The sequence below is a fragment of the Phodopus roborovskii genome, unplaced genomic scaffold (assembly GCF_943737965.1).
Source record: "Phodopus roborovskii unplaced genomic scaffold, PHOROB, whole genome shotgun sequence".
Taxonomy (NCBI): Eukaryota; Metazoa; Chordata; class Mammalia; order Rodentia; family Cricetidae; genus Phodopus; species Phodopus roborovskii.
The window spans coordinates 41,946,073-41,964,867 of record NW_026126418.1 but is presented as its reverse complement, the minus strand read 5'-3'; the positions used below and the strand labels follow the sequence as shown (position 1 = coordinate 41,964,867).

General features: G+C 36.9%; 1 protein-coding gene across 1 annotated transcript in view; it reads left to right on the top strand.

Moving 5' to 3' along the window:
* Slc4a10 (solute carrier family 4 member 10) overlaps positions 1-17,271 on the top strand; it is a 246,997-nt gene extending 229,726 nt beyond the window's left edge. The window contains exons 24-26 of the mRNA XM_051184581.1: positions 6,107-6,174; positions 8,751-8,867; positions 17,063-17,271. Coding sequence (XP_051040538.1) covers positions 6,107-6,174; positions 8,751-8,867; positions 17,063-17,129 — 252 coding nt within the window. The 3' untranslated portion in view covers positions 17,130-17,271. The remainder of the gene's footprint in view (positions 1-6,106; positions 6,175-8,750; positions 8,868-17,062) is intronic.
* The last annotated feature ends 1,524 nt before the right edge of the window (positions 17,272-18,795 follow it).

Sequence of the window (18,795 nt, the reverse complement as noted above, 5' to 3'; positions counted from 1 at the left end):
GATCAGGATCAGTGAGATGGATTGCTCAGTAGTAAAGGCACTGGCCTTCCAACCAAATTGATTCCTGGAACACACATAGAGAAGGAGAAAGCAAACTCCTGCAAGTTGTCTTCTGATGGCCACATGTGCTCATCCCACATATAAATGCATGCATGTGCATGCGCACGCACACACACACACACACACACACACACACACACACACACAATTTAAAACGTTTGAGTCATAAATTCTGATGCCTCTAAGGACTTACCAGAATTCTATAAGCCCTGTTCCAATTTTACCTTTTAAGCTTTTATTGTTTTGTGTTATCAATTCTTTAATCTGTTGGAAATAAGAAAAAATACTTCTTAAAAGTAAAATATTGTTTTCAAATTCACACACATGCAGTATCTGAAGGTGATTGTATTAGTTGAGAGAAGGAAATGGGAGGAACTTTTTAAGTTCTGTATGCCTTATTTGCCTCTCAAATAAAGTGTTGAACAAGACTCCTGTATCTCCTCCCATTCCTTAGGAAACATAAATTGCAAAATCACGTTATTTACCCCCCTTAATAACTTAAGTATCTTTGTGAATTCTGACTCTTTGCTACTGTTTAAACTTTGAGATCTTTAAGGGCTTCCACATAGATACAGACTTTGTCCCAAATAGATATATAATTTAAGTCATCTATTTTACTGAAGGTAAAGGACAAAGTACATGTCAAGCACTATAATATAGCAATTATTTTTCTACTATTACAAAATAAAGTTCAGACTAAAGATGTAATAGCGTTCAGTTTATTACTAGAAACTTACATATTATATTTCCCATTTCAATTCACCAGGGGCCTTTGGCTTTTGTGAAGCTAGTATTTCGCTGTCATGGAAACAACATACATAGTCCTATCCTTTATGTATGTCTCACATCATTTCTTCCTACCTGAAGTTTCTTCTCTTCGCTCTCTATTCCTGTATTCTTTGTAATAATCTTTTATTTCCTTTGAGACTCATGTTTACATCTTTTAGTTTTGTATCTCAGTGTTTTACAGCTACCTGTTATACAGATCATGTAAATATACATTCATTAAATGAGCTGATTAGTAGTGTCCCTATTATACTTCTTCAACATGTGCCTAAAACATAATGCATCTTTGGTCACTGTGTGCTATTGAGTAGATTCCTTTCCTATGTGTTACCTTTCTGTGCATTATTAGATAACGAAATTACTTGTTTTCCCCTTATTTTGTATCTGAAAAACTGTTTTGATAAGCATCTTAATTAGAAGATAGTCTTTAAATCATAGCTTAAGGAATTCTAAAATCTTGCTGGAAAAAACCCTTGCTTTAGCTATCCCTTTAACACAAAACGTTGCAGTTGTGTTCCATGACATAACTCGGGGAATCATTGACGGATCCTGTGTGAACGAAGTGCTGAATGGAAACCACGTTAAGCACTTCTGCAGTAGTTTTCTGGCCAGTTTTTCTCAGCTCTCTCTCTTCTTGACTGATGAGATACCTGGGCTGTGAAAATCAAGGTAAACTGCCTGATTTGACAGCTCCTCTTTGGGACAGTCTCCATTTTTGCCTCCCCAGCAATGCTACTTAGGATGCATCTGTCCCTCCATTACCACTCCCAGGCCCACCCAGCTCCCTTCTGGCACTGAAGACAGCAGCAGCGGCTGTTCTGCCCCCCTTCACTTCAGATAAGCATGGCTTAGAAATGCTATCTTTAGAGGTGATGAGTTTTTGTTTGGATAGGATGATGACTAGTATAAAGCCCACACACACTAAGGAGCCTCAGCATGCAAAATAATTATTGAATGCAATTTGAGAGAAAAGTGGGAAATCAACAGGGGAAAAAAAACAATGTTTACAAAGCCTTAGTCCAGTCTTTGCTGCTGATGGGTCTGCATTTTTACTGCCAGGTGACACAGGCACTGGTCACATTCCTCTTCTCTTCAGCTTGTTTTGCATTTTAGTCTTTAGTAAATCTTTCTGGTTTGGCCAGAAGAGATGCTGTACGTCATCTTCTCATGACCAACAAGGGCAGATTTATATTTGTTTACATCCTGGTTTGTCCTACGGGATCACTGAAGGTCTCTTTATGTCCCTTCATGGGCAGCAATATAAAATGTATGAAAAGTAACATTTTTTTTTCTACCAGAATGGATAGATGTATTCTGACTCTGTGGTGTGCGTATGTTAATATACTATGTTATATCCCATAGATCTTGACAAACTAAGTTGCAAGGAAGACCTCATTCTGGACTGCAGATTAGTTCTCCTTATATTTAAATGAGTACTTTTAATTAATAGTCTTCTTGTTGTAAATTGAGTATAAGTTGTTTCCCACCAAGCTCCATTTCACGTTGCTGTCTGCTTCCTGTCTACTGACGGAGAGTGCCCAGCTGCCTCACACTCCTGCCACCATGCCTTCCCTGTCATAATGGACTGTTGCCCTGGTTAAAAGTCAAAATAGCCCTTCCCATCCTTAACTGGTATTTGTTCGCAATATGAGAAAAGTAACACAGAAATTTGTTGTGCCGAAATAAGGCTGTCAGCGTGACAAGCTTGACCATTCAGCTCATGGTCTTTGGAACAGGTTTGTAGGAGGAATGTGGAAGACTTTATTATGGCAAAGAAATTGGTTGTATTTAGTCTGCCCATGTCCTGAGAATTTCAGAGTACATAAATTTGAAAATAATAGAATAAATTGTTTGGGAGAAAATGTCAAAATGCCCAGGAATACTGTGTTATGGTTATTACTTATTGCTCTTATCCAGGTCTTTAGCAGAGAGCAATGTATAAACAGAAACGTATAAAAAATTGTTCAGTTTGTGGGGAACACTGTAAGCTTAAAGTTATATGCAAGTTATATATAAGCTTATAGTTATATGATAAGGCAAGTATAATCATTAGAAATTAGTACAGAGACGAGAGAAAAGATGATGTGAAGGTGATACTCCACCAACTGTGGGCTCCATCTTGTGAAAATGGAAATTCAATTTTTAAGTCTAAGAATACTGCTGAAAGCAGTGCCTCTTCGGAAACAACTGTCTATGTGTTTTTATAGGGTCAGAATACAAAACCTGATACAGCTGTCTTTGAGGAGGGCAAGGCTTCATCTTGAGCTGTTGAAGGACTTGGCATCACTAAGTGGTAGTAGATGTATAGGCATGAAATATGCAAGAATAATAGAATCAATGAAAAATGTGCCAAGATTTCTGAAGGCCACTGAGACTAGGAAATGTATCAGAGGGTCTGAATCCCAGCAAGAAGGCCCCCGAGAAGGGAATATATGAGACTAGGAAGTTGGAAGACTAGGATACAAAGAACACCTCAAGTGGGAGATACCAGAAACACAGGGTTTCTACACAGCAAAGTCTGCAGCAGGGAGCAGAGCTGGCAAATGGAGGCTATGTGTGCTATTGGTAATAAAGCAGGAGAGATGGGGCTACCTAAGCCATTTGGACCACAGATGATTCCATCATATGTTCCAGACATTAGACATGAAACTTTAGGGTTTGGGTTTTTGTCTTGCTTTTGTATGATCTTTCCTTTATATATCCCCACTCTTCCAGTTAGAAATGGGGATGGCAACTCTATACCATCTTATGTTGAAGACATTTAACTTGCGTTTTGATTGTACAGGGGTTCACAGTTAAGATATTTTCTTGAGTCTCAAAGATGACCATGGACCTATGGGAGAATGGAACAGAATGGTCAGTTTGACTGTAAAATTTCCTCTGTAAACTTGTGTGCTTGAATACTTAGTTTCCAGCCAGTGACATTTTTTAGAGTGTTGTGGCACCTGAATGGGCAGAACTTCACTAGAGGAAATGGGTCCCTTAGAGGGTCTTCAGGTTTTATGTTTACAGCTGGGCTTCACTTCTGGTTTGCTGTCTGCTTCCTGAGTACTTATACCAGGTTCCCGACACCTTCTCTCCCCTAAGTGTTAAACCATAAGCCTAAATAATCCCTCTTAAGGTGACTCTTAACAGATACTTGGTCACAGAAATAGGAACAGTAACTTGTACTCTGCTTTCTCTTTAGTCATACAGCACTGCCAATGACAAGGTCATAAATGGGTTTTGAAAAAAAAAAAACAAACAAATTCATTACAAAATGGCACAAGAAAGTGAACAGTATTATTTCCTTGGATACAAGAAGATATATAATTAGTCCCACGGAGTATAATACACAATGAGGTATCTGAGGGGAACATATAAGCAAAGTTAGTATCAGAGCTCATGTAGTCCCCTTACCGTTATTCCACAGCATAGACTGAACCTGGAACTTCTGGAGGCATCAGGGTTGAAATCTCCTCAGAGGGGCCTGCCTTGGTTAGCAGGATAGGAAAGTGCTGCAAGAGTTAGCTGAGACCTGCCTTCTTGTTTCATTACATGGTTGTAAGTTAGCCAGCTGAAGAAGCATCCGAGAACACTTCAATTCTTGAAATAATAATAAATATGGATTGAACATTTTGACTGTGGGAATGATGGCAGTCACCAAGGCCACATGTCTTTAGCAACTAGTTTTGGTCAATTGTACTAAACTGAACTTAGGAAGTTAGTTTAAGCTAGTCTACATTTAACCTTAGCTGTGCTAAGCTAAGGAAAGGGAGTAAAAGATGACCTCCACCACTGTTCCAGTTTACTTCCAACATTTCCCAGTTAAGCAGGATCACCTGCTTCCTTCTGCCTAAACATCCTAGAAATCTATTTCAGGAGTCAGAGCCAACCATTCTAGCATTTTAAAATGATCCTAAGTAGTTAATTGAACTAGGCCAAGGCCAGCTGACCCATTTGAAAATGAATGCCTTAAATAAGGGTGTATGTGTGTGTGTGCATGCGCACATACACACACACACACACACTCACACACACACAAAATGTACATATGATATAAACATATGTAGTACATGCAAAAATTTAATGAGAATGTCATTGAAAAATAAGGACATTTCTATACGATATCCTTAAGCTTAGCATCATAAATGAAGGAAATGTATACATAAATATATTGTTTTTACCCTTTAGAGAAGGATGAAATACTGATATTGTAAGAAGAAATCTGAATCATGGAACAGAAACTTAATATGCATCTAAGTGAAATATGTGGGTTTTTTTGTTTTGTTTTGTTTTGTTTTTGTTTGTTTGTTTTGTTTTTCTTCATCTTGACAAATCACAAAACTCTCCACATGTTTTGTGGATATGTATGTATGTTCATGCAGGTATAGCTGACCAATATCAGGTGTCTTTCTCTATTACTTTCTACTGTAATTTTTGAGAGCAGGGCTCTCTTGGAACCTGGAGTTCATCTATTGGCTAGGCTAGCTGGAAAAAGAACTCTAGGCACTTGCCTGTCTCCACCCCTCAGCACTGGGGTTCCAGTGTTTGCTCCCTGGCTTGTAAATGATTTCTGGGAATCTAAAAGCAGGTTCATGTCTAATAGGTACTTTGCCAACTGAACCATCTCCTCCAGCCCTAAATCCATGTTTTGATGCATATAAGATGTCATCCGTCTTTTTCCAAGTCTCTCAAGCAATTCTCAAAATGTGGTCTCAGACCAGTATGGTCAACATCACCTAGAATTTGTTAGAAATGTAAATGTGTGCCCTCTCTATCCCAGACCCACAGAATCAGAACCTCTAGAGGTAGGACCCACAAAATGTTGAGCATTGCCTACAGATGACTCTAAAGTAGGGTTCGTGGATCAGTGCTCTGAATACGCAGCCCTCCTTCCTCCTTCCTAGTATAACATTTGGGGAATGTCAATTCAATTTATAAAAAAACAAACTCTCATAACATTACCCATACTTTTTTTGTTCTTGTAAAATTTAGGTTATTTCTTAATGTGCTTGGAAATTAACCATGTTTCTCATTGAATGACATGAGGGAGATTGTTGTTAGCATTTAAATTACTTTGTGTTATGAGATTTTCATTAATTACTTGTGTTCTTAGTAGCTGAGGCTTTATGAAAGGACCTGTGCTAGCATTAATAAATGCAAACAAAGTGGAAGGTCCTGAGGTTAATGAGGTAATAAAACATTAATCTGTTTCTCCTTTAATGTAAAAACGAGACACATTAGGTTCACTTTATATACGGTACATTTGTCTTTCCAGGAAGAACAAAGTATGCTAGCCATGGAAGATGAGGGCACAGTACAGCTCCCACTGGAGGGACACTACAGGTAAAAGTATGTTTAAAGCACATCAGTAAGAGCCATAGAATGTGCTCGTTAAACTCTCCATACTGTGGGAAAGTTAATGATGTTATGTTAAAACGTCCAAAAACAATTCAAGACCAAGACATAAATTACAGGTTGCAGTAAGTTCTGCAAGCACTTGTGTGTAGCAAAATAACATAAAATGAAGTTTTATAAGGTATATGAAAGATCACTTTCCTATTCCCAGAAATTATCAACTGAAGACACTCCCCATTCGCTTCTAGCATAAATGGGATCAGTATCTGTAAGATGATTTTGGGAAAATATTTTTATTCTGAGAATTTGCTCCTAACCAAAAAAATAACTAACTTTTGAGTTAAAGGAGTCAATCATGTCGGTCATTTAAGAAAACATTCATGTAGTTCGGCAAAATACACTGATCTTTTTACACACAAAGACAGTAAAATGAACTTCTGTTAGTTACAATGAAAATTTTTACAAACGTTTGTCCCCTCCCTCCTTCCTTCCCTTCTTTTCCTGCTCTCTCCTTCTCTCTCCACCACTCTATATCTCCTTTCCTCTTTCTAATTTTTAGTTTGAATAGTTTCCTCATAAAGTCTGCTGTAAGTACTATTTAGTACCCAAATGTATGGTTTCAGAGTTCTTAGGCCGTGCCACTAAATAAATAAACATGAAAGTTTTTAGGGGGAGAGATTTGCCATGTTACTTAAAAGACAAAATGGGAAAGGATCTGTTGGGCCTCAGAGTCTGACTCTAACACCATATTCTCCCCACAAGTGTCAGTGTCATTACCTGCAACTTAAAAGCAAACACAGTTGATGGAAGTACTTTAGCTCTTTTTTTCCCCCCTCTCATTTAAAATACTCTTGGTTGAGTGAATCAGTATATTCTGACGTGTACTTTGCGGAAATTAGCTTTACGACATGCCATTCCAAAAGGTTTTGTAGTTAAGTAAGTTCAAGAAACAGTTCAAACTGCATGCTACTTTATAAATTCATAAATTAAATCTGCATATGAAATAATAAAAATAGCACTGCCCCTTTAAAGTTTAATTTTGCTTGATTCAAAATTTTCCAAACCTTTTTGTTTATAAGAATGTCTCATAATATCATGATAGCCTTGTTTTTCATTTAATGCTTTTTGGGAAATTAGTTAATCTATTCTGAGTTTCTAGGAAGTTCTATTTTCTAGAAAGCTAGAGGAACTAAAGACACATTTTCAGACTTAGTAAGGCTGAATCCTAGTGTTGCATTTACCCCAAATGGTGGGTTTGTTGTCCTCTTGTAAACAGCTACCAATATAGTTGACATGAGGCCAGCAGAGGAGTTTGGTTAATGTGATTTTTTTCCCACAGTAAAAAATGTTAACCTATATGTACAAAAAATAGTGCTTTGTATTACAAAGTTTTCACTTGATCTGTGATTACTTTAGGCAGCCACTTGATTATGTTTCTAGCTCTTGAGAGGTTTTGAAGCTTCATGAACGTTTTCTAAAATTGTTGTACATTTACAATATAAAAACAGAACAAAACTAAACAAATTAGCCAAGTACCAGCATAGAACCTAATACTGAGGTCCCCCAGATATGTGTGAAATACTCTGTCAAAAGCACAGGCCAAATTCATTTTCAGATACACAATTATTGAGAAAGTGCCATGTGTCCTGCTTTGGCTGACTTTTGTGGGGGGGGGGGGGGAGATTGCGGTTAACCAGTGATCTAGAATACTGTTGTCATTGTATTCAAGTAAAACAGAGGGTCAGGACATAGTATATAAATACGAATAGCTAGTACAGTGTTGTAGATGGCAAAAAAAAAAAAAAAAAAAAAAAAAAAAAAAAGAAGGATAGGAAACCAAAGGAAAGAAAAGAGATGGGAGGCTTAAAGGGGGAGCAGCAATTTCAAACAGTGGCAGCATGGGCCTCCTGAGCAGTTGAAATTAGAACATCTGAGGTCAGGGATGAATTAAGAAAACTGTTGCCAAAATCTGTGTAGCTAGACTATTTCCATTAGATTTTTCAGATACCTTTTAATAACCGAGGGAATTGCTTTATGCTTCTCAATTTCAATTATTAAAAATATGTTACTAAATAAATAAAATGAAATGTTATTGAACCTTAAAAGGAGAGAAATGTAGGCATATGCTAGGACATCTTAAACTAAGGACATTTTTTTCAAATGAAATAAGGCAGTGACACACACAAAAAAAAACATTGTATGATCCATCTTACATGAAGCACTTAACATAGCCAAAACAATAGAAGCAAAACATGAGGTGGTACTCACCAAGACTGGAAGGGGAAGAGGCAGAAGACAGCTACTGTTTAATGTAAAACTTCACTTTTAAAAACAATGAAAAGAAATCTGGAGACAGATGTAGTAGTAGGCTACTTTCATAACTTTTAATTGTACATCTTAAAATGCTTAAGATTTGAACTCTATGTTGTATGTACTCTACTATGAAAACTTTAAGGAAAATGTTTCACATAGTTATGAAATTATCATATATTCATCTTCTCTACCTGAATGCTTCATGACTTGTTTGTTGTATATTATTTCATTTTGGGTAAACTCCTGTCTAGAGATGACCCATCGGTGATCAATATTTCTGATGAAATGTCAAAGACTACCATGTGGGGGAACCTTCTGGTTACTGCTGACAACGCAAAAGATAAGGAGTCACGCTTTCCTTCCAAAAGGTTTGAATTTTGAAATAATAAGGTTATATTAATGCTAATGATTTTGTGGTATAGATTCACTAGGAAAAGTTACTATTGGTTTTAATCAAATTTAGACTTCAGAAATTTTTTTCAAAAGGAAGAGTGACAATTTTTTACAAACATTGTGTTTTTCAGTATCTACCTTTCAAAATAAAAATAAAAAACTCCAAATCTACCACAGTGGGGGGGAAATGGAACCATTAATGACCCCAGTGCATGACAATTTTGAACCTTCATTTTGACCTTTTTGTTGTGTGGTTTCATTGTATTTTTTCATCACACAGTTTCCAGGACCAATGTAGGTGCTGGACCACATTCCCTACTCCCTGTTTCCTTTTGCGACAGTGATTTGGCATATGTAATGGTCATTCTACATTTAGTTGATTTCTAGTTCCCTATTTTCAAGTGACAAACTTCCCTAACCTTACCCTGACCACCAATCCATTCTCATCGTCTGTAGACATGTGAGCTGTGTTGGTGACTTCAAGTGCATGCTGAGGAAGAACATGTCTTTAAGCAATAAGGGAATCCTGCTGTTTTCCACTGCATTTTGCAGTATTTGTAAATAAGTGAGGATCTTAGCATGCGGTCATCTTAGATGCTAATCAGAAGGAAACCCTGTTATGCTAGTTTTGCTTCTCATAAGAAAGTGGTTGATATTTGGGGATGGTGTAATAATGATTTAATTTATTTATTTTTATATCCTTACATTAACTTTTTCTACTTAATTTTTATATTACATTTTTTTTTGTCATAAGCTCCCCTTCTTAATCACTCTAGAAGCTGATTCCCCAAAGGTAAGACCTTTTCCCTCAAACCTATTCCCTAGTTGCATTTCCTTATGTTAAATGGTGTCTTCTGGAAAGCTGGTCAGCCTATGTCATCTGTGTGAGTTTTGGGGAGGCAAAAGGCTTAGAGAGTCTTGGACTCCAATCTAACAGAAGACTCTTTTTTATGATGTTTATATTTACTCAGTTCTTTAAGGGGCTCTGAAATACGAGGAAACATTTTTCCCCTTAAAGTATACAAATGCATCACATATAAAACAACAGAGCTTACAGAACTATACTTAGCAAGTAATGGCATAAATTTTTAGATTTGGAAAAGAAAATGTGCCCCTTTAATTTTGAAAATTGCAAATGTTTCTGTGATACATCTAAACTTGCAAGCTTCATGAGACACAGTCAGAGCCATGGGCTAGAGAAAGAGAGAGACTACGTTAGTTTTGGGGGGAACTTCTTGTTACTAGTTTTTGTCACCCCAAAATGGCATGCTGCTTCAATGTCATCTCTGTAGCAAGCGGGGTAAACAAGATAGCAACCCTAGTCACCCCAGAAGCTGGGGCAGTCTTCCCTCCCCCCTTCCCTGCCACTTTTCCTCTTTCATTGCTTGACTAAATCCCTCTGATTGCCTGACTCTAAATATTGCTGGAACTTAGACCGAAGGAGGTTGACATAAGTTTCTTAGAGGCCATTTCTAATAGTTTTGAATGGTGTCTTTGAACAGGGATTCAAAACCAGCATGTATTCTCTTGCTTGGGTTAAACAGCAGTGATGTTGATTTTAGAACATGACCTGACTTTCTTTCTTCAAAATCCTTGTTATAGTCTCTTTGAATGATCATTGCCGTAATGTTGTGTTTGTCAGGACTCCTGAAAGAAACTCAGAGCAGTAAAGAGGCACACTCAAGCCCATGAAATCCGTGCCTTTGATTCCATCACAGGAAACTTTGGCACTTCTCTAAATTATTTTAAAATATGAAATCCAGGTTCATGGGCTCAAAATGAAATGCCAATCATGAAAACTGGGCAAAGAATTTGAAACAATCAAAGTTACAGATGCTTTTCATTCTGAATTGCATGGGTCCATAGTCTAAACTCTTCCTGATTTTTTCATTATATTGAGCAACGGTTTTATAATGTGATACTTTCTATTGTTCTTAAAGTAAATATAAAAGTCAAAGGATGCCCTTTACAAGAAAACCTAATTGTTTTTAAATTATGCTTATAACTCATTTGAGTAGGAGATTGAGTCTTGTTTTTTTTAAAAAAAAAATATGTAGACACTGATCTAACTTCAAACCATGAAGAAATGAAAGTTCAATCTAGTTTTCTCTCTTCTTTGCCCTTCCCCGTGTGTGTTCGTGTGTGTTCATGTGTGTGTGTGTGTGTGTGTGTGTGTGTGTATGTGTGCACGTGCGCGTGCACGCACGCTCATGTGTGCTTGAGAAAAAGTATTACTATATAGCACAGGTTGGCCTTGAACCAGTTATGCTCCTAAACATGTTGCTATAGGTAGCACTTTTCTTCACTGTGTGACATGATATAAATTATGTCTGTTTGTAGTCTCTTTCATCTTCACAATAGGGGAATCTCTGGAAGAGAGGAAGTGGCTTCTAGAAATCCTAAAACCACCAATATTAGTTGCAGTGATACCCTTCCAAAGCTAGTGCATTCCCTTAGCATCTGTTGAAAAGAGTGAAGTATAACAAAGGAAGGCTGCACATTTGCTGGATGGCAGACGACCTACTTGTCAAAACCCAAAAAACGCCTAAAGATGAGGTCGCTGGGACCCATATCTCTTATGACCCAAGCTGATTCCATTTAGACTTTGATCCACCTCTCTCTCACAAGTTATTTTCCATTTTGTTTCTTTCTATAGTATGCCTCTAGAAGCATACTGTGCAAAGGAGGTTTAGAACCACAGTATCATGTTTTATTCTCATTTTGTTTTTGACTGGCAGTTGAAGCTAGGAGCTGACTACAATTCCAGAGGATGTCCGCTTTGATCCTGGTTGAACAGTGTTATGCACTCATATGACAAACTCCTCCACAGCATCTTTTTATTTTAATGGTCTTGGATTTTATTTTCATTCATTGATTGCCTTGCTTGGTACCTAGCAAGAAATACTTAAACTAAAAAATTCCTAATATATAACTTTCAAACTCAACACTTAAACTCCAAGAAAACATGTTAGATAAACACTGGATGTGGGCACTCAGTATTAAAGCAACTTTGTATCTTGTACTTGTAAATACTCTTTAAGTCAAGTTAGGATTGTTGAGACTCTCCTGGAGAACTCTTCTTTAGTCATTGCAAAGAATAACCCAGCTCATCCTGGTCTGACAAAGACTTAAATGGCCTAACCTAAAAGCATTAGGCAAATTATTTTCCATTTGCTGAGTATGCTGTGTAAGAATGACTTAAAAAACAAAACAGTGAATGCAGTAAGATACCTTTTAAATCACACTGTATCCTGCAGAAGAGGTGGTTGCTTAAGCTGGCACTGGAGAATGTTGCAACAAGTAGTGACTAAAATGTGTATGTACCTTTGCTCTGAACAGGTTAGCTAGTGAGTAGCCTGGTTCTTCGATGATTGTTCTGCTTTGGATTGTGTCACTTGTGTGTGATTCCTATGTGGCAACTGGTATTAATAATCCCAAGAACTACCTTTATTCATACATACTTTAAATTTGCAATGTTGATTTCGTAGTGTACTTGCTATTTGTTATTAGCAGTGTGTGGTTAATATTTACAAATCATTTTTAACTTCATAAAATTATATACTACTTAGCTAATATAATTTGTAGTTTTCTACTGTTACACACTTAGACTGCAATTTTTTTGTTTGTTTTGGCTTTTAAAAATTTTGTCATCATCATCACTATCACCAACACCATCATCATCAGCATTAGCATTAGCATCATTGAGACAGGTTCTCACCATGTAATCTGACTGGCCTGGAATTGATTTGTAAACCAGGCTGGCCTAGAACTCACAGAGATCTGTCTGCCTTTGATGCCTGAGTTCTGGGATCAAAGGTGTGCACTACCATGCCTGATTCAATTTATATTACTTTTAATTATGTGTATGTGTCTGTGTGTAGGTGTATGCTTATGAGTACAGTACCCAAGGAGGCCAGAAGAGGGCATTGGATCCCCTGGAACTTGAATTATAGTTGGCCGTGAGACACTTTATGTGGGTGCTGGAAACCCAAATTGGGTTCTCTGCAAGAACAGAATCTACTCTAATGCTCTTAGCCATAGACCCAACTCTCTAGCATCTTGTTTTGCTTTAAAAAAACAAAACAAAACAAAAACAAAAAATAAAAAAAAAAAAACCTATATTGTTTGGGGTTTTTGTTTTGTTTCCTTTTTTGAGAAAGGGTTTTACTAGATAGTCCCCATGATTTCTTTTTTAAATAATAAAATAATTATAATATATAACTATAAATTATTGTATAATATATAGTTATATGTGTAATTATAGCAGAATGACATTAAGAGTAATTTTATTTCTATGTTTGTTTTGTTTTGAACAATAGTGTTTGGTTTCAGCCTAAGTCCCTGGGATATCTAGTCTCAGGTTCTTGGTCATCTAAGCAGTATTGGATACGGATTCCATCTCATGGATTGAACCTCCAGTCAAATCATAAACTAGTTACTCCCACAAGTTCATACCATCATTCCTTAGCATATCTTGCAGAAAGAACACCATTGTAGATCAAAGAGTTTGTGGCTGGATTGGTGTTCATTTCTCTTTTGGTAGCTTGCAGAGTTTGTTCCTGTATCATACTTCAGGTATGAAGGCTCTATATAGGCAATGGCTTGACTTCTCCTTGTTCAGTGAATTGCCTCCACAGCTTCTCATAGACTTTGAAGAAAACAGGTTTTTCAAAAGCCACATTTACACCTGGGTTCTCTGCAAGAGGAGCAATTGTTCCTAACTGCTGAACTGTCTCTCCTGCTCCTGAACTTAACTCTGCAACAGCATTTATTCCAAAACAAGCTGTGCTTTCATTTTGAATATATCATTTAAAAAACCTTAATGTTCCCTTAAGAAAATTCAGTTCAAACTCTGATACTTTGTAATGAAGCTTTCCACATTGAATTCAGCTTTTCCTAATTTCTATTGAAAACATAAAATATGAAAAAAAAAAACACATTTACTGCACAATCAGTGAACAATCACAGTGCTTTATAAAGTAGATTCCTAAGAAGCTTTCTTGCAGTGGTGCCCATAAAAATATTTTTATGAATTCTTTGAGGATTTCGTACAATGTATTTTGATCATGTTTGCCCTCACCTTTACTCCTGCTCCTTCCTGGTCTGCTTGCATTGCTCTGCCCTCCAACTTTGTCTCCTCTTTTATTTATTAAGCCATGAGACTATTGTTTGTACTGGGTGTGGGACCATCCACTGAAGCATGGATGAATTATCTGGACAGATTTCCTGCTACTACTTTCTGCTTCTCCTCTGTACTCCCTACATCCTCGTCCTATCATGGAGTCTCCTTTGCTGTGATTTCTTAGGCCTTTCCCTAACTACTTGACAAATGCTGTTCAGAGCAATATTTGAGTTCCATGGAAGAAACTTCCTCATAGATTTCTAAGTAGCATGTCAGTAGTGATCTACTTTTTGGTCACTCTTGAAATGTCGCTTTCTTTATTTTATGTTTTTAGTTATTTTATTTTTTGATATTATGATAGGATTATATCATTATATCATATATGATTATATTATATAATATGATTATATCGTTTCCCTATCCTTTACAAACTCTCATGTACTTCTCTCTCCCAGCTTACTTTCAAATTCATGACCTCTTTTTTCATTACTTATTACATACATATATGTAAATGTACGTACATATATATTCCTGAATAAACATAATTTGATCAGTCTGTATAGTGTTAATTGTGTATATGTTTTCAGGACTGACCAAGGATAATTTTATCTATTATGTATTCTTAGATATTTCCAATACCTGACAATATTTGTTTACTGCAGGAAGAAATAGTATGCATGTGGTACATGTTTGTTTAGATAAAAGCATAATTGATTAGCATTTAGAAAAATAAATTTAATAAGAAATCCAGAAAGAGAGAGAGAGACAAAGAGATCATCATACAGTTAAAAAAATCCAAAGAAAGAATTTTCTTTTTTTTTTTTTAATTTTTTTCTTATTTTACATCTTGGTCAAAGAAAGAATTTTCATAGAGGTCCTGAGATGATTATAATACTTCTGCCTCTCCAAATTATTTTTAATAGTTATAAAATAGTCATTTAGTAAGTTATATTGTTTTATGATATGAGACACCAATATAATTAAAGCAGATCAGGAGGAAGCTTACCTGTGGATCAAGTTGATATTCTCTCTCTCTCTCTGTCTCTCTGCCCTTACTATTTAGTGACAGATTGTGCCACTTACCTTTGAGAAATAATGTATTCACCAAGAAGTTATGTGATACCTAAGTTTCAAAATATTGTGTACATATGAATTATGCTAGAGTTGAGACCACTGTACCTCTCCCTTACCAAGACGCCTATAGATAGGATACAACATCCTATATTCTAAAAGACAAAGTATATTAGAAACAGGAATACAAGAATAAGTATTCTAGAAGTGAGCCACAAGAAGACTCAGAGGCCATCTGGTCCAAAGCTCAATTTAGTGTTGAAGAAACCCAGAGTGATTAAATCACTGGCTGTAGGTCACACACACTTCCCCACCCCCAGGCCTTAGCTCTGGGAGATGAGACCAAGAATGGGAACTCCACCCATACCTCTGCCCCATTCTGTTGTGCTCTATTGGCTTTGTGTGACAGATAGGATAGGTGGGGATAAGTGACGTCCAAGGATAAGTTAATTTGAAAAGCAGAATAGCAGACATTTGTCATATAAAAGGAACTTAAAGTAGAAAAAAAGTGAGTCATGCAGATAGAGAAGTTAAAAATACAGAATTAAGGCACTCAACACATCATGTGCGCACTGTCATCTCTTCTCATGGAAAGAAAAAAGAAAAGGGAAAAAAGTTGCTTAGCTCTGACCTGTAAGGAGTATGTGCTGAGAAGTGTGGCAGGCATAAACCCGGGTGCCATAGACACTCGCTCACACCAGCTCTCAGCGCTGGCAGCGTGCCACAGATGGCAGAAGCTCCGGCACTTCTTACCTGATGGCGCCGGGTGGTGGTGACAACTGAGAAGGGCTGTTTCTAGCTCAAATTGGAGGGGAAAAAAAACAATTTTAAAAACACACTCTTAGAATATGTTTAAGTTATTGACCACTAAGAACAATGTTCAGGAAACCCCATAGAAAACATAACTTGGCTCTTTTATCACCCAGAGAACAGTTGTAAAACCAAGAGTGCTACCACCTTCAACTATTTCATATTAAGGGCCAGAAGTTAACAGTACAAAGAATGTTGATTCTTCTAATTCAGGGTCTCAGAGACTGGATCTAGATTGTTCTTTGTGCCATCAAAGGATGTGGGTGGGGCGGGGAGACCTCCAGTGCATGGGACTTTGCCAGGTACCAGAAGTACTGGAGGGAGGAGCATGTTGTCTTTCTGGAAGCATACACTTACAGTCTAAGCTTCCTTTGTTTGAGCACTGTATTCGAACTCTCCATGAAAAAAGTTGCATGTGAGAGTAGGAGTACAAAATGGTGAAAATAGTGCAGATAACTCAACAGAAATGGTAGTCATCAACCCAGTCGTCATTGAAGTCAAGTAAAAGATGAGACAAAAACAGACTTCTGCAGTGTGAGTTTTTTCTAGAAGAAAATGGAGCATCACTCCTCTGCTGGGTAGTCTGAGGCTTCCTTTAAACACAGCATAGGTGTACTGAGAGCAGTGAGCCATTCTTGCAGGCTTGGAAATCTGTGTTTGTACTCCCTACCTAGACATCTTCCTTACCATAGATCAAGGTCCCATCCAAGAACAAAGGAAAAGCCATTTCCAGCAGAGCCTGGAAAGCCCAAGGCAGCACCTTGTTCTGTCATTTCTAGTCTTATGCTACCTTAGTGGAGAGCATGACTGGCATTTTCACCAATTATCAATTATTCATTTGCCCAGATGAGGACCGTGTGTTAATCTTGCATGCTTTTAGAGCTGTTTGGAAATGTCTGGGTTTTTTGTTTGTTTGTTTGTTTTTTGTTTGTTTCTCAGTGTCTATTTTTTGAATTTCCCCCTCTCTGCAGTTCTTGATTTCTAGCTCACAGAGTGCAGAGGATTTAATCGCTGCTGTGTATCTGTGTTGCAGCATGAGAGAGCAATGCATAAGAACTCTTCTAATTCTTTGGGGTTGATGGGTTTCGTGTCTGAAGAAAACAAATCTCATAGTAACCAAGCTGGAATCTAGTAAATTTCTCCTTTTCTTTTTCCCTCCCCCTTTAGCATTGAAAGCCGAAAAGAGAAGAGAGCTGACTCAGGGAAAGGTGTTGACAGGGAGACTTGTCTATGACTTGATCTTCAATTTATTTTTTACATATATATGAGAAGAGTGTCACAATTATTAATAAAACTACTTTGATCATGTATTGTAAACCCCGTCTCCCACCCCAAATCCACCTTCATACTGTAAGTAGTGCCATGCTTGCTCCAGCTCTGACTCTGGGCAGAGTGACCCCCTTGTAAGCAGATGCAATATCCCCCGTGTTATTCCTGTGAGAGGCTCACCATGACAGCATTTGCACTGTCCACATTGTGAGAGCAACACTTTCTTTAAAACAAAACAACAACAACAACAAAGAGCCCTGTTAACCTAGTTTGTATTTTCCTGCCTTAGTAACCTGAAGATACCTGATCATTTTATTCAGAAGAATTTTGAAAGTAGTCTCACTTTTTCTTTTTTATGAAAAGAAGGTTACCTTGAAAGCATTTTAAACAAATGTATTTATGTATTTCCTGACATAATATGATATGTTTAATATTTAATATATCTAAAGTTAAGTGAGAAAGAAACTTGTTCATACCTTCTTAAAAGTCATACTGCAAGAGAGTCCTGTAGTATTTGCTTAGAACTCACTAGAACTCATGTTGTGGTCAAGTGCTAGGCTTCTGTGAAATGCTTTAGAGATATTTGAAGAGTTTTTTGTGAGATTTTTTTTTTTCATTTTAAGTCTTTACCAGAAATTTGCTATTGAATTTCTCTCCCATTGCCAACGGTTACTTCCCACATACACCTATGACATACATACTTAAGGAATCCACACGGTGAGTCATTGCACGTGAAGTGTCATCCCTGTACAGCTGTTCCTTTGATAATGGTCACATACTGCTTAGTATTGGTCCCTATCATATTGTCATGTAAGACCAACAAACAGATCTCCAACTGTAACTGTTTTTGCAAAGTTTTTTCCACATTTTAACTAAATGCATGTTGTGGAAAACAATCTTTGAACTAAAATTCAGCTTCTGTTAGAGGAGGTTATGTAAATATTTCAGTCCATATGAAACAACCCAACTTTACTAAGCTTATTGAAACAGGAAGAAAGTTAGGGATTTTTGAGTATTACTAAATATAGATTTCATTTAATTTTAGATGAATGTGAGCTAATAAAACTGAAATCTCATAGCATTCTTAGTTCCTAAGGATTATAAATAATTGACAGTCTTATAATCTTTCAGTGTCCAAATTAAGAAAAATTCAGAGCCCTGTGGCTTTTATAAACTATATGTACTCCATGTAAATGCACATAATTGGACAAATCTCTCTGTTACTAACGACGGTGAAAAGCAGCAAAGTCTACCTTAACCTTAACATTTTGATATCTTTTGAAAAAAAATTTCTCAGTCTTTTCAGGAGCCATTTTTTAAAAATGAAATATGAGCTAAAATTATGAGAAGAATTTGCATTTAGTAAGGTTCGTATTTATAAATGGTGAAGAAAAATGCAAAACTATGTGTTGCAAATATGCTGCCTTTGTGTATGTTGTAACCTGACACTCCATCTGAACATTCTCACTGTCTATTATTTAGCAAGTCAATCCCAAAGCACTCTCCTAGTGTTTCCATACAGTAGTACCTGTTCTTTTAAAAATAATCAGTGAATTAAAACCCTCACATGATCGCTGGTTTGAACAAGCAATCATCCCATGAAATTCTGTATTTCTGAGTATTTTTATAGT